The 22,107-nt window shown below is 47.6% G+C and overlaps 2 protein-coding genes across 2 annotated transcripts in view; both read right to left on the bottom strand.

The window, feature by feature from the left end:
* Positions 1-14,306, bottom strand: part of EFCC1 (EF-hand and coiled-coil domain containing 1) — a 56,245-nt gene extending 41,939 nt beyond the window's left edge. Inside the window, exons 1-2 of the mRNA XM_017834882.1 lie at positions 13,668-14,306; positions 11,826-12,232 (exon numbers count right to left, since the gene is read on the bottom strand). Coding sequence (XP_017690371.1) covers positions 11,826-12,232; positions 13,668-14,306 — 1,046 coding nt within the window. The remainder of the gene's footprint in view (positions 1-11,825; positions 12,233-13,667) is intronic.
* A 2,088-nt stretch (positions 14,307-16,394) lies between these two features.
* LOC108507196 (histone-lysine N-methyltransferase SETD1B-like) lies at positions 16,395-22,058 on the bottom strand. Its single transcript, XM_017834902.1, has 5 exons — positions 21,860-22,058; positions 21,674-21,772; positions 21,111-21,218; positions 20,397-20,571; positions 16,395-19,881 (listed from the first exon to the last, which is right to left on the bottom strand). Exons 1-5 carry the CDS (start codon positions 21,897-21,899, stop codon positions 19,635-19,637), a joined length of 669 nt encoding a protein of 222 aa, XP_017690391.1. The 5' UTR covers positions 21,900-22,058; the 3' UTR covers positions 16,395-19,634.
* Positions 22,059-22,107: the final 49 nt, after the last annotated feature.

Here is a 22,107-nt window from a genome sequence, read left to right as displayed (position 1 = left end):
TGTCCTTGGATACTCCATAACCCTGCCTTTGGAAGAGCACAGTCCCTGGTGTCTGTCTGTCCTTCAGCCCTCCCAGCTCACCCCATGCTGCCTTTGGAAGAGCACAGTCCCTGGTGTCTGTCTGTCCTTCAGCCCTCCCAGCTCACCCCATGCTGCCTTTGGAAGAGCACAGTCCCTGGTGTCTGTCTGTCCTTCAGCCCTCCCAGCTCACCCATCCTGCCTTGGAGATGCCACCCCGCTCCCCCCAGCCTGGAGCTGAGTTCAAACAGCCCCTCCTGGGGCAGCACTACCGCTGGGTGTGAGCCAGGGCTCTGACCCCATGAGGACAGCTCGGATCCTCATCCCGAGGGTCCTGTTCCCCTGGAGCACCGATGGACATCCAGGCGCTGCCATTCCCGGTTCCACGCAGGACCCCCCGGGCAGGTCAGAGCTGCCAGAGGAGGGGTCTCTGTGTCCCCCGGGGCCCAGGGACGGGCAGGACCCCCAGAGCTGCCCCTCTCCCCTCCCCACAGCCCGCTTTGTTCCGCACAGCCCGGGCAGCTCCAGCACTCACTCCCTGCTCCACTGAAACCTCTCCTGCCTGGCCCGCAGAGGGCTGCGAGGCAGGGAGGAGGAAGGAAGGTGATGCTTTGACAGCTCCTTTTTTAGGGTAATGAGCAGAACTGCTCTTTCTTCTCCCTCCTGCTCCCCACGGCCTTTCCTTTCTTCCCTGAGCCCCGGGAAGGGAAGGATGGAGGTTCAGCTCTGCCCTGCAGGCACTCACACATAAACTGGGGTGTCTTTGTGGGCTCTGCAATGGAGCTATTGCTTTGTTTAGGGCTTGTTTGCTTCCTATATATAATGACAGGTGAACGCAGATCAATAGAACTAAAGTTTTGACTTGAGCACATGAGGCAGCAAAGCATCAATTACCTGCTGGTGACTTCTGCACTCGTTCACAAAGCAGAGCTCCATGAATTTATCTAGTCCATGGGAGCCTGCCATGGAAAAGCTCACTCTGCTTGGAAGAGGAAGAAATAATTGTTGCCTTTCCAGCATTAATAATTTTCTGTTCTAAAAAGAATATAATTTAATAAAGAGATAACTTAGATTATAAGCAACCTATACCCTAACTAGAAGAAAAGCCTTGTTTGATGCAAGACATTGCTGTTTGCAGAAGCAGAGCATTAACTGATAAGGTTGGAGAGCTGCAATTTAAATATAAGTGACTTTTAATACTTCACAAGAAGTGCCAATCCTTAGAGATTGACAGTTCCTCTGAATTATGTGAAGTACAAGTCTAAACACCTCAGAACTCTCAGGATCTTAGATCCTTAATGATGATTTTTTATATGAATTCCGAGGTTAGATCATTCATATACTGCATAGTATTTACCTAAAAAGCCTTAAACTTATTTCCTTTTTAAAGATTCCTATTTTTAAATGCATTTGAAGCATCATTTGGAAACTGTAAATCATGATGATCGAAAAAACCCAAACCAAAGAGAGCAAAGCAGGCAGGGAACAATGGGACAGAGGGAAAAGTAGCAAGAGTAAGACAGACAGCACAAGAATAAACCTGGTACGTAGTTCTGAGATTAATCATAACTTTTCTGAAAAATACCAAGCCCTGGCTGCACTGGAAGGTCTTTTGTAGTGCATTTACCCAGGAATATCCTGCCAGGGCTGGGAATATTTCACAGCTGGAAGACTTCTCCTGAAAAACCCATCACATCCCAGCCAGGCCCCAGAAGCACAGCCACATTCTTGCTGACAGTATAAGCTGAGAGTATTCTTACTTTTGGTTTTCTTATTCTTTTTCCTCTGCTGAGGGAATTGTCTCTTGGAAATGTGGATAGTTTTGGAAATTAGGCAAACCCATGTAGATTCATTAATGGAAACACAGATCTTTCAGAATAAGGACCAGCTTCTAACTTTTGCTTATAATAGTTCAAATTTTTGTTTAGTTGGTTTTGGGTTTTTGGGTTTTTGTTTGGTTGGTTGGTTGGTTTTGTTTGGTTGACTTAGAAATCTGAGGAAAAAGTATTTTTCATCTAAGGAAACTGTCTCCTCAACATGGAACCAAAATGAAATATTTCATTTTATTGATTCTGTGTGTCTTAAAGTGATATTTTGAAATCTGATTTATTAATGTCATTCAGATAGAAAAAATCAAAGCAATTCATCAAGAAAGCATCGAAATAAAATGCCACCATTTTTCTGCTTTTCCTTTTATTTTTGTCTATGTGAAATCTTGCCTGATGTAACCTAAATAAATATGCAACTAGTTTAAACAGTTCCCAAACTACACTTTTGGAGGATGACCTGAGTACTTTGCCTGAGTACTTTACATGAAACCAGAGCAGAGCTATAGGTGTGAGCAGCCCCTCTGTTTACCTCATTTATTATCTGTCAGGTCACTGAACCAGAGCACTATAAACAGCCCCTGGATGCACTTTGTCCTGCAGCACAGACTGTTTAGAGCTCTGTGCTTCCCAGGGTGTGCCCGTGCTGTGCAGGGTGAGTTCACCCCAGGGAGCTGTTTTGCTGTGCCCTCTGGGTGCTCAGGGTGCTGTGCTGGTGCAGGGCCAGACTGGGCTCCCTGGGTGACCCCCCACTGATGCACCCAAAATACAGGGGTACCCCCACCTGCAGGAGTCCTGCTGGAAATGCCACCTTCTCCCGCTTGCTGCCACAGAAGTGGGGACATAACCTCTTTTCCTGCAGTTTTCATAAGCATGGCTCCTATTTCTGTTGTGTAATTTTCTGCTAAGCAGTGCCCCTTAGACCTACCAGCTTCAGGACTGTGACAATACTGTACCTGGAGCTCAGCTTAAACCTGCCAGTGCAGTGCTTTAAACCTGGCTGATCTCCCCATACTTTCATGTTACATAAATGAATGCCAAGGACGTGTGATGGGGTCGAGTACAGAGAGCAGAAGCAGAGCAGATGTGCTGTGAATAGCAGAAATTTTAGTGTTATGATTAATGGGATATCATGAACCTGCCCTGAAAGACTCTGCTGTGAACAGAGACTCTTCACCAAACAAAGCACAGGGCCTGATTTTCATTCTGGACATTCACTGAAAGGTTTGGGCGCTTCCCACTGAAATCTGATCCCTAAAACCCTCGGCACCTCTGCTCCTGGAATGGACGATGTGTGCTGTGATGGCAATTAGCACTTGAAGCTCAGACACCCTTCAGAGAATATTTTTCTCCCCAAACAAGGAGGGACTGCAACACCCAGTCAATCACAGCCTCTACACCTCATTTTTCACGTGGTTTTAAGAATGATGCTGTGAAGGTTGAGGTTACTTATTACACAGAAGTGAATTTCCAAAGATGTCTTGTGCTCAGAGCTGATATCTGGCACTTATTGACCAACCATTTCTGTTTTATAGAGTACTTTCCAATGTGAAATGCTGAACAGAACACAGGTAGCACCCTGGAATACAGATACCTGCAGTAATTGTCAAGCTTCAGCCCATGCTGTTTTCTCTAAAGCTGAGCTGCACCTTTGTGATCCTTGAAGGGATATTTATTCACTTTTATCAGAATTTGCCAGATTTTCAGATGGGCATTATGAAAAGCTATAAAAATGTACACAGAATTCCTTTTTTCAGATGGTCTCTGAACTAAAGCCAGTCTCTTGATGTAATTCACAACTTTCAGGTTGCTTGACTGGAGCACACAGATAGTTTCACATCTGGAACTGTGAAAATATCATAGAATTACAGAGTGGTTTGGGTTGGAAGGGACCTTAAAGACCATGTAGTTCCAACCCTGCTGCCAGCTGGATATCTCTTCTCTATAATGGATCTAAGCAAATACTTTGACCAGCTCCTCCCCCTGCCCTCCTTCCCCTCTTCCCCCCAAATCTCAGTCCGTGTTTGAATTTCCAATTGCAAATCCATTTTGGGATTATCTCAGAATGCGAATCTTTAGGATCACATGCATTTAATCAGGTTTACTCATGGTTCAGGGCGTTATTTTCCAGTTGTTTCTCTGGTCTGAGGGCAGCATTATCCTTAGGTTGTGACTGCAGTTTTCCTTGGGCTGCTTCAGTGGCTGCAGCTCTGGACAGCTGAGATACAGAGTGCCAGGGAAATGCCAGGTATCACAAAGAGAATACCATAAACCACTCACGAGAGAGGCAAAGACCAATCTGGATTTTAATCAGTCTGCTAAGCAGGGAGATGAGATGCTGATAAAGTTGAAAAAATACAGTGGAGAATGAAGGGAAGAGAAAGTACAGTAAACATGGGCAGTGATTGAACAGGAATCCAGACTCTGGGGAGCAGTAAAATGAACAAATATTTGCAGGACTGCTAAATAACCATGTCACTGAAAGTACAGAAATTGCCTTTACTGTATTTCCTCACCTCAGTGACATTTATCAGCTCACCCCCCAACCTGCTTAGAGTCCAGGCAGTTTTAAATACTGCCTGTCTCCCTCAGTTCCTGGCAGTTCCTAAGGAACATGATGGTATTTAAAGTCTTTTGATCTTGGCTGTGCTATCCTGGGGATGGGGTTTAAGAACTTTGCTTGGCTATGGGTTTGTATTATGGCAAGTTCCCAGCAAAGTCATGGAGTCAATTAATTTACTTTCTAAATATTTTCCCAGGTCTCCAGATGATTTAGTGTTTATATTACATAGAGCTGCTCTTTGAGAACAGAAGTTATGATGAAGTAGAATAGTTGCCTGTGCATCTGGTATTCCCTTCTCTGGGTGGCCAACTCTATCAGACACCTGTTTGGAGCAAGCTGCTGAGACAGAACATATTACCTGCAAATCAAAGGACAGGTTTGAGTGCACTGGTCCAGATTTCATGATTCCATCCTTTTTTTTCCCCCAGTAAATAAATTTAAAAGGCTTTTTGTTGAATTTGGGTTTTGTTTTGCTTAACATCCACTAATTTTTCTCAAACAAAGGGTGACTTCGCTCATCTTGTTACATCATTGTCTGTTTTGGGATGTATTCAAGAGATAAGGCCTCCTCTCCTGCAGATCATTAATCCTTCCATATTCTGAGAGCAGACTATTTTAGCAAGACAAATTAGCTTAATCTGTTTGAAAACTTGGGTTGTCAGTATATATCTTACAAACTACCTTGTCTGGTTTGTATTCTGAAGGAAAGTGAGATGAAAAGCAAAAAGTGAATAATCGCTTCCTATTTCTTTAGTAGAACTTCTCATTTTCATGAAGTGATTTTCGAGTTTTATGAAGAAAATAAAAAAAATGAATTTCTTCCCTTTTATTCCTCCAGCAGAAAAAAAAGCTTAAAAGAATGCAGAATTCTCTGCCTGTGCCTGAGTGATGATCAGCAGTGCTTGGTTTGCAGAGTCACTTATGTGAAAGGACACAAAAATGACGTGTGCTAAACCCACATGAGATACGAGTGGTTGAGTTGTTTTAATTTTCTCTCTGGAGAGCTCAGTGGAGTCCTTAACTACTTTTTACAATGTGTGTGCTTAAGTGCCTGATTGAAGCACTTGTCACTACTCTGGTCCTCTCAGGATCTTGCCCTGGTGGTTTTACTTTGGTTTTTTGTCAATATCTGTGACATCCAGGGAGATAAAACATAAATACCCCACGTTTAAACCACAGATTACACTCTGAGGTTACATATTACTACTTGGTCTTACATAAAACTGACCTGAAGAAAAAATAAATTTTAAAAATGCACCTGGCCCTTCAAAGCCTCTGTTAGGGAGGTCTGGCCAACTTCCATGCAGTAGATTTATTGCCCAGTATGTTCCTGTTACTCCTAGAAGCAAAGGAATGCTGATGGATCCAGCAGCTCTGATCTCAGAGTGTATGAGCAGAGCACAGCTCGGTCACAGGGAGTGGGAAAACCGGAGTGCTCTGGGCAAGGCCCCTTCCTGCAGGTGCTCTTGAGCACAGAAGGGGCTACAAACGTGTCAGGTTTGCTTAAGAACCAAGGAGAGGACCAGCATGTGGCTGTGCAGCCAACAGGGAACTGTCCCCAGGGAGGTTTATCCTGAGCTGTGACATTTGGTGTGACAGGAGGCTGCAGACTCTTGGCCTAGTGGTGTGTTTTTCTTGGTGATAAATAATTGCTTTAAGCAGCTCTCCTGCACTGCTGGGAGCTGGCTTTGGGTCCAGAGGGATGCAGACCCTGCTCTTGTCCAAGCTGGTACCTCCACTGCCACTCTGCTGTGCCTGTATCTCCGTGCAGGGGGCTCTGGAGTGCAGGGTCTGTCCCAGGGTGGCACGGAGGTTAATGCAGCTCTGAGCTCTCTGCCCTGCTCCAGCAGCAGCACGGGGCACTGGTGGCCTGTCCCCAGCCATGGGACAGCCAGGCACAAGGGCCTGGGCAGCAAGTGCCACCCTGCTGGGGCTGGAGGGGAGAGGTGCTGCAAGGCAGAGGGGTGCAGTGAGGGCTGGGGATGGCCCAGGCCGTGCCTGCTGCTGGGTCTTGCAGGGATAGGGAGGCAGTGACTGCTGTGGGGGATGTGCTTTCCAAGGGGCCCAGCCTCTGATGGGGAGTCCAGTCCTTGGGTTTGAAAGGGGTGTGGGAGTAACTTTTTTCTTTAAAGTTACGTTTGTGTACGAAATTAATCTTTCTATTTGGCTGGCGTAAGTCAAGACAGATAATATGTTGATCACCTAGAAAGTTTGTGCAGTAAGTGCGTATTTTCTTGGGGAAAGACTATCTAAAGCCAGGGCAGCCAGAGCAAAGAGGGAGGTGCACAGCTGTCACTGCGGGGCCATCAAGCCGCTGGCTGAACGTCCAGGCACTAATCCAAGGCTGCAGAAACACTGAATACACACCCTCTGGGGAGAAAATAACCTCTCTGGTACAGGAGGGGTCAGAATGATGCAAATTCTGCACAGAAGGGGGGAGGAGACAGCTTTAACAGGCAGCTGTGCAGGAGAGCACAGAACAACCCCCTAGCTGGGACTGTGCTCTGTCCCTGCAGGGCTGCTCTGAACCTTCACCTCTCCCTCCCAGGAAGGGCGTGCCAGGGCTGCTGAGGAACAGGGCTGTGGGAGCAGCCTGGACACCGGGAACGGGCAGTGCCCCGTGTGTGGCACTGCCATTGTGCTCCAGTGATTTACTCCCCGCACAGCAAATAAGGCCAGGCAGATAAAAGGAGGATTTAGGGAGAAGGCAGGGAAAGCCTCCCAAGAATAAACACTGTGTAACTAAGAGCCCAGCACGGAAAAGGGCCAGAGAACTGGCTACACTTCCAACGGCACAGCACACAAGTACAGGCTTCCTTGGGGATAAATGCATTCATTCGAATGGATTTGAAGTAAAGGGTTTGCTGTTATTATGGGAAGCATTGAGAGACTTGCATTTGAAATAAAACTACCCCTTCCATAGAAAGAGATGCTACACATTTTCTTGCTACACATTTTCAATGCCAAGTTAATGTATTTAAATTGCTCTGTACCGTTCTCTCTATCATATGTAACAATATCCTCCATTATCCCTTTTTGGGAAATCAAACTTTAAAGTGTTTAAAGTTCCTTTAAAGTGTTCCCAATGACAGTAATCTGATTTGCTTGCTTAGCTTACAATTCTACTATGAGACATGCCAGTAGTCTAAGCTTCAGATGATGATAACATATTCACCTGTTACTATTAGCTTCTTTAAAAACTTGAAGTTCTGTGGTTTTTTGGGCAGACTTCTATGCAATACATAACTTCTCACAGTCCTAAGTAGAAAACAATAACCTGTACAAGCATAAAATGAGATGACATGAGTTCATCCCAAACAATCTGAGCACTTTTACAGATGAGGTTCTGCAAAGCAACATTTCATTTTACTCTCCATGAGCTCAGTTCTCTGACTGTCCTCATTCCTACTGCCATCAGTCCCTGCTCCCTGCCTGTCACTGCTCTTGGCCAAGGACATATTTATCATCTGCAGGTCTGTCCAGTCTTTTGTGTGATCCAGCACATGAACACCCACTGCCTCCATTCAAGTTTTGTGCCACCCGAAACAACTTGCCACGTTTCACCTCACAACCAGCAAACAATTGGTATTGATGACAATAGTCAAGCAGAAATAGGCCAGATTTTTTTTATTTACTGTCTAATTTTTAAAATAGAACAGTTCTAGAATGCCTAAGTATAAAGCATGCATTATCATTCCAACTGGAAATAACCTGCTATAGACACCTTCTTTTGTGCATTAGTGTTTCCTTCCTAGGGCTTTTCTTTCTTCATTTAATGGAGCTGATTCTGTACCAGTTAGGAATATTTCCATATTCCTCTCCTGTTCTTGGATTATTGATTTGGTCCATCCTGTTATATTTTACAGAATAAATGACAACCTGAGAAATTATTGAAAAGATCAGGACACTGTCTCCTGAAAGAAAAGTAGAACTATTTCCAAAGTAAGATAACCTAAAGCATAAGTTTTAAAAAAAATTTAACACTGATGAAATAAATAAATGGAGAAAATTATGCCAAAGGCCTCAATCTTGATATTTATAGGAGAATATGAGGGGAGGAAACAAGCCTCTGCATTCCATGCATAAAGGATTCCTACTCATTAACACATATAAATGCTGATGGATAATTAAGTAATTTGGGAGACAGACCATGCATATGGGAAGCATTTCTGGTATTTTATGACCCTTTCCACTGACCTATGTAATTACTCTGCTGCTGATTAATGCAGCAACATAAACCCTCTGTGAACGTCTCTATTATGAAGTGTATTTCAATTCTAAATGACCTTTCTTTTTATTTATTACACTGAGATAAAAAAAAAGGTTGTTAAATTCTTTTATTCTCTCCAATGCTATTAAAGAGAAAAAGAATCCATAAACTTTATTAAGTGATCAATTTTTAAGCCACCTATAATGTAGTATAGAAAACAGAGCCAACTTATATTTGGCAAGAACAATTCATGTCAAACCAATCTAATTTCCTTTTCTGACAGGGAAAATGGCTGAATGGATAAAAAGAAGGAGTAGATGTGACATTTTAATTGTAGTAACATTGTTATATGTGGCATTCCTATAAACAATACTTAGAAGTCATAAGACTATATTAGAATACATGGATGGTGTCCCCTTGAGCTGGAGCAAAACTTAGTGGAAAAAAAAGGGAGTTTAGGGAACAGCTGGTAATGATTTGTCCTCAGATAGAGTCTATCAAGGGAAGGCCACCAGAATCTGGCCTGGGACCTCACCAGTGTGTTCATTTGGGCTCCCAGCTTTTCAAGGAGAAATTACAAGTGTGCAATGGACTCCAAACTGGGGGGGAATGAGCAGTTTGGAGGTTAGTCCCAATAGCATCCTGAGAAACTGGAGAAATAATCCATAAATGGAACTGCTGAGCTTCAGTAAGAACAACTGAAAAGAACTATACCTGGGAAAATGAAATCAAGTGCCTCAGTACAAAATGAGAATAACTCCCTGGGCATCACTGCATAAGAATGGGACTTGCCTGACTTTCTAAACCCTTCTGTATTCAGACACTGAATTTCCTTTAATAATATGGAACTATAAATAGGAGCAGCATGTAAAGTTCATAGACTGGACTCAAACATGATCCTCTCTATAAGGAATGAGCCTTTAGCTGGAGCAAACCTGTGGCAGAACAAGCCAGTTAAGGTGAATTCTCAGGAGACACCCCTGCAATCTTAAATGCTCTCTGCAGGATACTCAAATCCCCATCCCCTTCTCTCCACTGCTACCTCGCAGCACTAGCTCTTGCCAAGCCTAGATCCTGCTCCCAGACTCTGTGTGGCACCTGGCAATGGAGAAAGCTCACTGGAGTACCAACTTCAGCACACACTGACTTGGATAACACTGCCATAACACCAGGGACAGTCGGGGGACACAGCAGCTCTCCCTCCATCTCCACACCTCGGCCAACTCAGCAGCTTCCCCTCAGCAGCACTCCCAGCACCTCACCCGGGCTGCACCGCGGGTCTGGATCTCTGCAGACAGGAGGGGACTCCCTGGGAGCAGAAGGAGTTTGTGGGGTGAGCAGCACGAGTGTGAGCAGGGCAAGGGAGTGGGACAAGCCTTGGTGCCAGAGGCTGTGTGGGGCAGGGACAGCTGGTGTCCTTCCCCACAGCAACCCTGAGCTCTGCACCACCGAAATGAAACACCTCTGTGCCACCCGTGCAATGTGAGGAATGATGGCACTCCAGTTACTATGGAATATGACCACAGGCATGCAAGCCACAGTCCTCATTAAGTGCCTCTGGAAGTGCTGGATCCAAGAGCTGTATTACATGGATGGGGAGATGGAAGTGCTTTGTGGCCAACAGGGAATCTGAAAGGGTGGGAACTGGCCTGGTCAATGTACCCCGGGATTAAAAAGGGGTGTAGTTCCCCAGTGGTCAGTCCAGCACCATTCCTGAGCTTTACACTTCCTTTAAATTAGCATGCAATTTAAAAATAAATATTACAAATTAAGGTTATCTGACAAGGAACATGTAATTTACATTTTTAAACTCACAGTGTATGTTTTGATGTAACCCATAAAGTTCCTGCTCTGCAAGTCCCAGCTGACATTCCTTTTTGCCTTCAACTCATTCATCTCTACCTGTTAAAGGGGATTCTTTTATCCTTCATCATACTTGGGAAAAGCAATTCTGCAGGACAAAAAGTCTTTGGTGCTCATGCCAGGGAGAACATGAGACTAGACAAGTAGTGTGATCCCCCCTAACATTAAGAGTTTTCTCATTTATCTAGATATCCCTGACAGTCACCTTGGACATTACGTGCCCTCATAGTGTTTTTTAAATCCTACAGATGTTTAAATAAATGCTTTTATCTTCTGCAACCACACAGGTATTAACATACACAATGCTTAAAGAAAGACACTGGATAAAATGGTTATTTTTAGAATTTCCTCACTTCATAAAACAGTACAATAGCTACGATGCCACAAATAACTCACTATGAACTCTTCTTATAAGCAAAACAGAGGAAGTGTAAGTTTAAGAAGAGACAAGGAGTTCAGAATAGACAATGTATTAAAATACTAGCTTTAGTACAGTTAGTAAAAATATATATAAATATTGCCTTTGCTTTGGGTCAGTGAAAATTTAAATTAGATGTTAATCCATAGGTCATTTTGAAATTTGGGCAGAAAAGCCTAACACACTTAATAACCATCAATGAGTCCAAGTTTCCTCTGAGACAAAAAGCAACAAAACCAGTGAACTATTAAATTCATGACCAACTTTCTGACTTTTGGAAACATTTATTTATGTTATTAAAAAAGTGGAGTTTAGTTGGATAATGTATTTTTGTTTGAGATTCCCTCTATATTATTTTGTGGATTCAGGAAAGTTTCAGCTTCTCTCTTCTGGAGTATTACCTATTCTGTCAGAGAAGCAACAGTGAAGACAGCAGAGTTTAAAACCACTGGCCAAAAGTTGGCCCTGTGTGCTTTCCCCCAATTCCTATGACAAGTTGAAGAGCTTTCCCAAGACATGGAGTGTCAGCCATCTGCTTACAGCTGGCTTTGGATGTGACCTAATGAGCAGGAAATAGGGTGAAAAAAATAAGTGTGTTGGAAATGGTTTCTGAAGGAGTGTCAGCAATTTGTTTTGGGCTTTCTTGAAGCATTATGATGTCCTTTTGAGACATCACTGAGTCCTGTTGCTGTGTGTTTGAGGAGTAACTTCAGCTCTCTGCAGATCAGCACCCTTACTTTGGCCTACCTCCCCCTGAACGCTGCCAGCTCTCTTATGGATCCCTACCAAGAAAATGGACAAGCAGCTTCTAATTTCCCTCTGGCTGGATTTTACAAGATGTACCTGGAGACATTTAATAAGCCCCAACCAGTGATTTTTAAACTAACTTTGTGATTTTATAGGCACTTTTGATGGACTCAGACTTACCTGTAGTGCTGCAGTTCCGATTCCAGCTGCTGGATGTGTGTTTGCAGACGTGGCACCTCGTTGGCTTTCACTTCCAGCTCCCTCACTTTGCCAAGGCTGTTCAGGACGGCGTGTCTCGCCTCTTCCACCTTCCTCCTCATCTCTGCCTGTTCCCTCTTCAGGTTACGGTTGCAGTCCTCCAGACTGACCAGGGCTTCCTGGGAGCTCCTCAGCTCCCTTTCCAGCTCCTGGTTGAACCTGATCGCTTCTTCGATTTGCCCATCCCTGGAGCTCCGGATGAGCTCCATTTCCTTCAGGACACTTTGGAGGCACTTGCTCTGGGAGTGGTTCTGTGGTAATGGTCTCTTACTCCCCAAGGAACAGGTCCCCTCTTCCTTGTGGTTCGCATGGCTCTTCCGCAGTCCCACCTACAACGACCAGGAGCAGAAAGCAGGAGAAATCATTGTGTCCAAAGCAGCTGACATTTTATCAAGACTGAAATCTCTGGATTGTAGTTTTTTGTTTTTTTTTCAATCACATATAGCTGATCAGCAACTAATAAGCTACTTACCTTTGTGAAATAGAGAGACAAGGAAACATTCTCTGGAAAGTAGTTTTTAATATGTATCTGTAAATGTAATTTTCAAACTATTTGTTATTAGGTTATTGCACAAGTGTCCGTATAGCTTTAAAGTCATTACTATGGTCTGTCCTCAGAAGGCAAGTAGTGTTCTGAAAGAAATATTTCCATTTAAGTCAAAGTGTTCGTTGTAGAACTGAGTTCAGTAGAAGCAAGCTGGGGGAGTTCTCAAGCTCTCATCTATGGCCTTCTGATTCTTTCTGGGTTCTCTGACTGATGACTTCGTGTTTGCTTCTAATTTCCTTTCTCTTTTCAGATGAAAATGTAGAAGTGGCTTTGACCTGCCATGCTGGACATTGTGAGGAGGCACAGCCAGCTCAAGGAAATGGCAGTGTCACACGTGGAGCAGAGTTCTGTGAGTGCTGTGTTAGTGGGAAATCTGACGTGATCAGAACAACCAGGGAACTCTGCCCTTCACTGCTTTGCCTGTTCTATGCTATTTCATGCCAGAGTAATTTAACTGCTGCTAAGTATGTATGGCCAGTACAGCAGAACCACCAGGAACCAGCCCCAGAATTAATGGGGCTCTGCAGAGGAGCCAGAGACTATTCATCAGCCTGTCTGCAGAACTGGCTCCAGCTCTGAACTCTCGTGACCACACTCTGAACAAAACACATTTCTAATGTTTCCAAGGCACTTATAACTGAGACACTGCATGTGCTTGTACAGGTAAGAACCCAAAAGTTCTTTCTGACTTTAGGAAAAAGCCTTGTAATGATGCATAACCAGTATATAACTGCCCGTGCATGTGCACTTGAGGAGTGGTATTACACACCTGAAGTCCCCTACACTTTTAGCAGGGTGCTTTTCAGCCTATCCCTTAACCATACACAATGTCACACTGGTGAAAATGCAACATTTGTTCTTAAAACCTCCACATAACCAAACTTTGCTAAAAATTAATGCCGAGGATGAAAGACCAACCTCGGTCTATGCCATACTCTTTTTATCCATTACGCTGGGGGCACAGGGCTTATTAGCACTGCATTTCAGAGAGCAGCATCTTTCTTAATAGACTGAACCAGTCACTTGTTCACAAGCGTTACTTGTCAGACTGGATTCTGCGGTGCTGTCGTTTCGCTCGCGTTAAAGAGGAACCAGAGGTAAGTTAGTTATGAAGTCAGAAACACGCTTGCAGCTCAGGCTCGGCTGGGATCCTTTTCCTGATGGGCAAACGGAGTTTTGCCTGACACCCCTCCGCCGAGGGGAGCGGCCGCACTCACCTGCAGCGCCAGGCAGCGCGCATCGCTGCTCTGCAGGGCGGCCCGCATGTCCTCCACCAGCTCCCGCAGGCTGCCGTTCTCCTCCTCCAGCTTGGCGATGCGGTCCTCGGCCTGCTCCAGCGCCACGATCTCCTCGTAGCACTCCGGGGAGCAGGGCCCCGCCGGCCGCCGCTCCGGGCCCGCCCGCCCGGCCGGGGGGTGCCCGCGGCGGCGGCGGCGGGGGCTGCGCAGCCGGATCTGGGTCTCGATGTGCTCGCTGTCCCGGCCCAGCGGCAGGCGCGGCTCGGCCCCGCCCGCCCGGGTGCTGAAGAGCCCGCAGAGCCGCGCGTGGAACTGCCGGAAGGTGAGCCCGGCCGCCAGCCCGTCCCACAGCCCCGCGCACTCCTCGGGCTCCGCCGCCTCCTCCAGCCCCAGCACCTGGCACAGCGTGCGGAAATCCTCGCCGGGGATGCGGCCGGCCCCGGCGCAGTCCAGGTGGTGGAAGATCTCCTGCAGGTACTGGTCCAGCCCGGTGGCCAGCACCACGATCTCGTTCTCCACGCCGCGGTCCAGCCCGTAGTGGTAGGCGAGGGCGCTCACCAGCCACTGCGTGCGCCGGGCCGGCCGCCCGTAGGGGTCCCAGCCCTCAGCCGGCTCCATCGCGCTCCCCGAGCATCCCGAGCCCGGCCGAGCCCGCCCCGCACAGCCCCTCTCGGCCCCGCCCGGCACCGCACAGCTCCGCCCGGCCCCGCTCAGCCCCGCCCGGCCCCCTCGGCCCCGCTCTGCATCGCTCAGCCCCGCCCGGCCCCGCACAGCTCCGCCTGGCCCCGTTCAGCCCCACCCGGCCCCGCCTGGCCCCGCTCAGCCCCACCCGGCTCCGCTCAGCCCCGCACAGCCCCGCACAGCTCCGCGCCCGCGACGGGCGGGACGGGAGAGGGGCCGGGCTGTTCCCACGCGGAGCTCCGGGCTCGCCCCTCTGCGGGAGCCGCGTTCGGCTTTGTCTGTCAGGAAAAGGGCTTCAGGCGGAGCGGGCAGGTGCGACCCTGCTCCGTTTGTCTGTCGGGAAAAGGATTCCAGCCGAGCCTGAGTTCCAAGTTTGTTTCTGACTTGATAACTAATGTACCTCCGGTTCCTCTTTAACGCGAGCAAAAGCGATAGGATAGCAGAATCCAGTCTGACAAGTAACTGAGTGGTTCCACTAAATTAACAAAACTAACGTGCTTAAAAGACAATCATCTTTCTGTTCACTCAGGCTTCCTCATCTCTGTACATGTGGTGACTTTATGATATTGGTATGTGTTTTTTAAGTCTTCTGTGATAGAGATGAGTAAGTGTTAGACTGGTTCAGATGGCCGAGCTTTCCAAAGCAGTGATTTTAGTCTCTTCTTGGCTGTGGAGTAGGACCTGTGTTGTTGAGTGCAGCTACGAGCAGGGCTCCTGCACCAGAAGGGAAGTGCCACAGGTGACAGCGGCACCAGCTGTGCCCAAGGTCTGAATATGGTGGCACAGTCGGGGTGTTGCAAACAGACCCCATTAACAGCCCAGACAGGGCACAGTGGCGAACAAGGTCTGGGTCCCATTTTCCTCCTGTTTGAAGAGATGCATAACTTGTAACGTATTTTTTATCAACTTGAGGAGTGATCGGATGCATATATATTCCTTATTCACTCTCATAGCCATGTTTACCTATAGAACTTGAGTTTTTCATAGTCTGGTATTGTTGTTAATGCAAGAAATTGCCTTTGGGTCAAAATGTTCCGGTAATGTGGCACCAGAGAGAGGCAGGAAAGACAAAGCTATAAACCTTGAATGTTTCTAGCAGATACTGTGGAAACCCACTCACATCAAACCACTGACCCCAAACACCAGCTAAAGCATCAAGGGCCCAGAGTTTAGGCAATGCAATGATCTAAACTTATTTTGGCCTGACCAGTTTCATTGTAAAAATGTTTACCAAATGGACCTAATTGATTTAAAAGCTGCCAGAATCTTTACAGGCTATAAATCTGTCACTGTAAATTGTGCTTAGCACCTATGGCTTCCAGTTGGGTGTCTTGGTGGTGTTCCTGGATGGAAGAGCGGCATCACTGCGAATAGTGGGGAACATTTGGGGCTCTGTTGAATTCCTTGTTGTTCATCTGAGGGCTTCTGGTTTAAACAAGCAAAGGGCATAACGGCACGGCAAATCTTTGGCTTTCTGTGTTATCACTGCCAAAGGGACATGAGAATGACAGATTGAGATCAGTTCACCTTCACCAGTTTCCTCTCTGAGAAAAGGCAGATTCTTGATACCAGCAAAATACCCCAAACCTTTGGCTCTTGGATTTTGTTTGATTTTTCAGGAAAAGCTCTGACTGTAATTGGGTCATGCATCATGTTTACTTAAAAAACAACCACCTGCCCCAAGACTTTTAAACACGAGACAAGTGTGAAAGCAGTTGGACCAGAGAAAACTCTGTCACTTCAGCCCCTCTGTGACAAGGGGGCTGTGTTTGGCAAAAGGAAACTTTCCTTTCCCTTGGCCTGCTTTTCTTTAAAATTAAGCTGTGAATTGCCCCACACTTTACCTTTTTTTCCATGATTCTGATATCAGAGGTACACAAAAGCCTGTCTGTCACAGTGTAATTGCAATGACTCTTATGTTACTCGCAGCTATAGCAAGACAAAGATTTTACTCCTGACCCAGACAAGATTTGCCTGTTCCTTGACTTACTCTCTAAAGCTGCTTAGAGAGACAGGAGCATTTTATCAAGGAATCGAGGACTTTTTCTTTATTAAGTTGTTCCCAGTTCTGAAAGTGCACTTGAGCATGAAACTGTCTTGAAGGAGTCCCAGTTTTAGAAAGAGCTGATGAGAAAGCAGGATCTGAGCGAAATGACTCTTTCTACAGTGCTGTGGGAATAGGTGGAAATTAGAAGTGTATTAAAATGCTGCTTTTTAATATCCACTTAACTGGATATTTTTATTATAAGAGGCTAAAAGGTGCCATGCTCACACTTTAGCTTGTTTGGCAACTCGTTGATGGAATAATGTTTTAAATTGTATTAGGTAGTCATGGGGTTAGTTAAGAGAGATAAACTACATTTATAGACTTGAGATTAAGTTAACCATACTTATATTTTATTCCATGGTTCATAGGTGTCTCATAGGACTGAGTATCAGCACAGTTTGCATTTCTGTCTGGCATTCCAGGATATCAATAATCTGGTCTCATTTGTGTGGCAAGTTGTTGGTCAGTGCAGAGAGTCAGCCAGAACTGTGGAGCTGTGGAAGATACTCATCTTGCCAGAAAGATCACTTTATTGCAGTAAAAAATATATTTTATTCCTTCCAGACTCTGTCCTACTGTTAAGGAGAAAAGTGAAAATGTAGTGCTAAGTACCTAAAATTTGTTTTTCAAACCCTTTCCAACAAAGCCATACTGTGATGTTATCGATCCTTTAAAAACTGTTGGCTCTGAAATGGTTGCTTTCATGAGGACCTTCAGTGCAGAGTCACAATAACATTAGTGAGCAGTGATGTTCCTGGCGTGTTCTTGAAGTTACTCACAACTCCAGAAATGTTGAGTGTTGTCTTTTTGTTTGCTGGGTCTGGTGTACTGCAAGTGCTCTGTGTGTGCAGTGAGACAAAGAAGGGAAAATGAACATCCCAGTGTGCCCTGGAGTCCTGCTCCTGCCTCCTGGCTTCATTTAGTGCTTGCACAGGCAGGATTTCAGGTGTGCATCCAGGAGTGTGGAGGTACTGCTGAGAAACTGTGCCAAAGGCTGGAAAGGTGTTCTATAGCTTAGGGACATGAAGAGCATATTGAGTGGCTACAGGAAAGAGTTTCAGGTGCTTCTAAAGTAAGGAAAATATCTTTGTTAAAACCAGACAAGAACTAGTCTCTGGAACCCTTCTTGCTGTGGAGATGATGGGAAACCAGAGGGGTAAACAAAAGGCCTGACCTAATTGCAACTCGGTTTTTATTCTGAGTGATATTACCTTAGACTGTGGTCTTTGTCTTGGCATAAACTATTTAAAGGGAAGAAATGATGTGTTATGTAGTCTGAAGAGGCAACAGCTGCAGTTCTCAGTAACCAGGTGCTGTATTTGACATTTCTTAGTCATTCAGCATCTGGAACAGTTTAAAGGCTCTCCTACAGTAATTGGAAAAGAAAAATCTACTGCTTTCAAGTTTATTTATTGGTGCCCATTGGGTAAATATTTCTTTTTTATGAACAAATTTTGAAGTAAATGGAGGGGGAAAATTGGAAATTCACAATAGGATAAGTGGGACCAGAATTTGGCTTGTAGTGTTCAGTCAGTTTTACTCCTGGCATTCTGTTTCTCTAGCTGATGATTTTGGCAGAGGTTCCTGTGCAGGCTGTAAGGATCAGATGTGATCTGAGCCTCTGCTACAAGGTGTTGACTCCTCTTAAGAGTGTGTATCTACATTACTTCAGAAAAGTGTTTTCTTTCTGCAACATTGATGCCACCTTAATTCCTGCTGTAAATTAGATTATAGGTTCTCAGAATAAACACGTATGATATAGGTTTTTCCTTTTTAGAGCACTTTTTCTCCGGGATATCCCTAAATACCAGAGATTAATAAGTTTGTGTGTACAGGTGAAGGAATGGAAGTGCACTGACTGTAAAGAGCAGATGCAAGGAAGGTGGTGAAGGCTTCAGTCTTGGTTTTGAGATGCATTTTGTGTTAGTTCCCATGACATCTAAAACCTGAAATCCCTGGATAATCAGAATCAGTTTCCTTGGCAAGTTGGACGCCTTAGTGCACAGTCCCCCAAAATGCCATGCTGGGCAGGGCGCTGTGCGGGGTAAGGTGACACCAAGAGTGTGGGTGTCCCCTACTCCTTGTTATTCTGAGGTTTTGGGGCACTGCTGAGGATTGACAGCCCCGAGCCTTTGCCTGAGAGGAGCTGTGAGTGAGGAGCTGATGGTTTCAGTTCTGCCATCGAGCGGGGACTGTGTGTCCTGTTCACTGCTTGCTGAGACTCTTCATGCACTTTTAATAAACCATGGCAGATTTTAAGACTCTTTTTTCCTCTTTAGCTCAGCAAGTCTCAAACTCCTTTCACAGTGGTGGAGGTTCAACAGAAAGAGCAGAAGATGTCCCTGTGCTCTGCCTCATGTCCAGCCCTGGTGGTTCACCTGGTCTCGCTCCTGGGGTCAGAAGATGCAGGTCCAGCAAGGCCTTGGGGAAGACATAGACACAGGTCTCCTGCCTGCAGGGTGAGCGTGCAGGAAGGTGTGACACACTGCCCACAACCTTTTCTTTCCTCACAGCTGTGTTTAAAACAGAAGTGTTGCAGTTTGGATGCAGCCCAGCCTGGTAGGTGTCCAACAGGTATATCTACAGCTCCTGTGATCCGAGGGCTGAAGTGGAAGACTGGCTGTTGGGATTTGGGTCCTGAGCTGGTGTAGGTGTGAAAGGAGCACCAAGCTGAATCGTTTCAAGATTTGGATCCTCCTCGGCTTTTATGTGCTTTTCAGATTCCTGTGCAAAATTCAGGAGCTCTCATTGTGTTTGTCTGAAGGAGATTTACCAACCCCATGCCTGAAGGCTGCGGTGGATGTGGGCATGGCACACAGGGATCCATGTGTTCTCTTGTTCATGGAACAGACCTTGGAATGTTGAAGCTTTTATCCATCAGCAAAGTGTTTCATGACAGTCATATTTTTATTCCATTGGCATTTTAATTTCTGCTGAGCTGTTTTTTTGCAGACAGAAGGGAGACTGCTGTTCTTTTCCTCCTGTTCTTCAGCTATTGCAAATAAAGCTCTTTGAGGAGACTCAGCCAGCACCCAGCTGTACAAAAATGAAAGTAGCAAAGGAATCCAGGGCACGGGAGGAGTCTTCAGCCCTTCCTGTTGAAGGTCTTCAATATGGAAACTGACCCTGGCTTATGGGTAACACATACTATTTGTACAGAAGAACAGGTGCCCAAAGCTGTTGGTGGGCCCAAGTCCCTTTCAGTCCTGGCTGGAGGACTAGGTCAGCAGGCTCGGGGGGGGTGGAGGAGGAGGAGGAGGAGGAGGCAGGGGGATGTCAGGCAGGTCCTGCCTCCGTGGCTGGGGAACTGGGGGAGGGCGTGGGGGAGGCACGGAGGGCTGGGGCTCCAGTTTTCTGTGGGGCTGTTGGTGTTGAGCCCCTCTCCGAGACATGTCCAAATGGACGTTCCTGGGGCTCTCTGGAGGTGAAGGGGAGCGGCGCAGTCCTGGCTGGTGTTTTGGGTGCCTGTGGAGAGAGGAGGTGGCTGAGGCCCAGCTGCAGGGGGCACACAGGGACTCTGCTGCCCAGCAGGGCCCAGAGCTGGCAAGGCTCAGCACCACGGGGGAGCTGCTGGCACACCTTGGCCCCGGTGGACACCTGCCCCTCAAGGCCCCAGCGAGCAGGGGGATGGCTCTGGGCAGGGTCCCTGGGCAGGAGCGGGCGCCAGGGCACGTCTGCCTTCCAAGGGCAATCTCGTCCCCGCTCCTTCTCCTCCCCACCTTGCTTTGCCTCTGCCCGTCCTGCTGGGGCTGCTCTTGGCCAGGCAGGCTCAGTTGGAGCCAGCACTGGCTCCAGTCCCAGCGGGCTCCCCAGGAGGGGCCCAGCAGCTGAGAGACCAGGACAGCACTGGACAGCAGTAGAACCCTCAGCAGAGTTCTTTGGCCAAGGAATAACTGACCGCTCCACAGCAACCAGGCTGGGAATGTTCCATGGATACGAGGAGATACTATAGGAAGCTGTGAGGGGGAAAATCAACTTACTGTTTGCTGTCAATCCACCACCGGATCCCAACATAGCACAAGATCATGGCCAGAGGCACAGTGAACAGTACCACCACTGTGCCAACCATGCAGTGCTTGCGCACGTCCTGGGGGCACAGAACTCTCCTGACACTCTGGGGATTTTGGTCCTTTGTTCCTGCCTTGCCGACCACATCTGCGGGAGCAATTTGGAGCGTTAGCCCGTCCTGGGCACCCCTGCTAAGCCGACAGCACGTTGGACACAGCCAGGACGTTCTCTGTTTCCCTCAGTGCAGGTGCCTGGAGGCTCCCAGCCCTGGGGACAGGCTGTCCCACCAAAGCAAACCCAGCAGGCCGGGAGGAGAGCCCGGGGGGAGTGGAGCTGCTTGAGCAGTTGCTCCTTTGAGGGACACGCACACAACCCATCCCTGCAGCAGGCAGTGCCAGCCCCATCCCTCCCTGCCCCGGGACAGCTCCCACATCCCAAGGGGACGGAGTCAGGCCCTCTCAGGAGACACGTGAGCCCCTGCCCAGGGTGGGAGCCAGGGAGCGCTCCGGCCCTCGGCTCGCGGGAGGGATCCCGCTCTGGGCTGCTCTGGTGCCTTGGGCCTCTCGAGACTCAGGGCCAGCTCTGGGAGCAGCTGCAGCAGGAGGGACCTTGGGGCCAGAGTCCCATTTCCCAGGGGCTGTGGAACGTGCTCCAGATGCCTCCAACCCGTCGTGCTTTCAGCTTACCCGGCTTGCTAGTGCCTGGCATCGCCTTCCTTCCTTCAGGAGACTCTGGCAAAGACTCGTTTATTTCTTTTGGAACCACTGCTTTCAGCACAGCCTCTCGGTCCATCTCTGGAGAAAGCAAGAGGGACAGCTGGATCAGAGGGAGCTGTTCTCCATAAGGGAAGTGGCATCTTCAGGGGCAATGCTTATAAAAGACATGGGAAAGGTCCAGGGAAACACCCAGGCTTTTGGGGCTGGGTCAGGGCACTCCCTCCTCCAAACAGGCGCCACACCGGAGCTGCCGGGAGACCAGACCAGGCAATTGCAGGGGATCTCCTGGTCTGCAGGGCCCGTGGTGCATTTGGGGCACGGGGTCAGGGGATGCTCAAGGCCTTCCTGCAGAGGCCGGGGAGAAGCTGCAGCCAGGCCAGGTGGGGAAACAGCCCCGCAAGGCAGGAAAGCAGCAGCGGGGCAGCGAGGCTGCGATGGATCCCTTCCCGCTGTGCAGCCACTGCCTGTCCACACGTGGATCTAAAGCCCCCGGCTGATGGGTCTCACGACTCAGGATGAGGGAAAGGACCCACCTCGCCGTTTCTCCAGTTCACTCAGCATCTTGTCCAGAAGTTCCATTGCCTCCTGGGATTTCTTTTCACCTGGAGGTTGGTTCTTGCCTGTTGGAGAACCTGAATGGGAAGCAGTTCCATTTGACATGAATGGATTAGAGAAAACCGGAGCTCAGCCTGTGAGGTCAGCAGGGACAGACTACTCACTCATGCCATGTGAGCTGGACCAGTGCGGAGCAACCAGCATAGGAGCTGGAAAAGTCCTGCCTGCGGACACCCCTGTAACTCAACAGCCAGAGACACTTGTGTCATCCCTGGGGCTCTGCACGGGCAGCCCTGAGGCACAGTGGGGGTGAGGGGATCCCGCAGGGACAGGGCACACACGGGCAGGTCTCTGTCCTGGCCCCTGCAGAGGCGCCCGGCTGGCCCAGCTTTGGGCTCTGAGCTGGCAGCTC

Source organism: Lepidothrix coronata, unplaced genomic scaffold (genome assembly GCF_001604755.1).
Source record: "Lepidothrix coronata isolate B3197 unplaced genomic scaffold, Lepidothrix_coronata-1.0 Scaffold244, whole genome shotgun sequence".
Classification (NCBI taxonomy): domain Eukaryota; kingdom Metazoa; phylum Chordata; class Aves; order Passeriformes; family Pipridae; genus Lepidothrix; species Lepidothrix coronata.
This window is presented reverse-complemented; position numbering and strand designations above follow the sequence as displayed.

Excerpts from the sequence above, each read along its gene's own strand:
- LOC108507196 (XM_017834902.1), bottom strand. The coding sequence starts at position 21,899 with ATGCTGGTTGCTCCGCACTGGTCCAGCTCACATGGCATGA. Across the intron at positions 21,773-21,859 it reads GTCCAGCTCACATGGCATGA|GTTCTCCAACAGGCAAGAAC; the intron begins GTGAGTAGTCTG and ends CTTCCCATTCAG. Across the intron at positions 20,572-21,110 it reads GCCAGGCACTAGCAAGCCGG|ATGTGGTCGGCAAGGCAGGA; the intron begins GTAAGCTGAAAG and ends TTGCTCCCGCAG.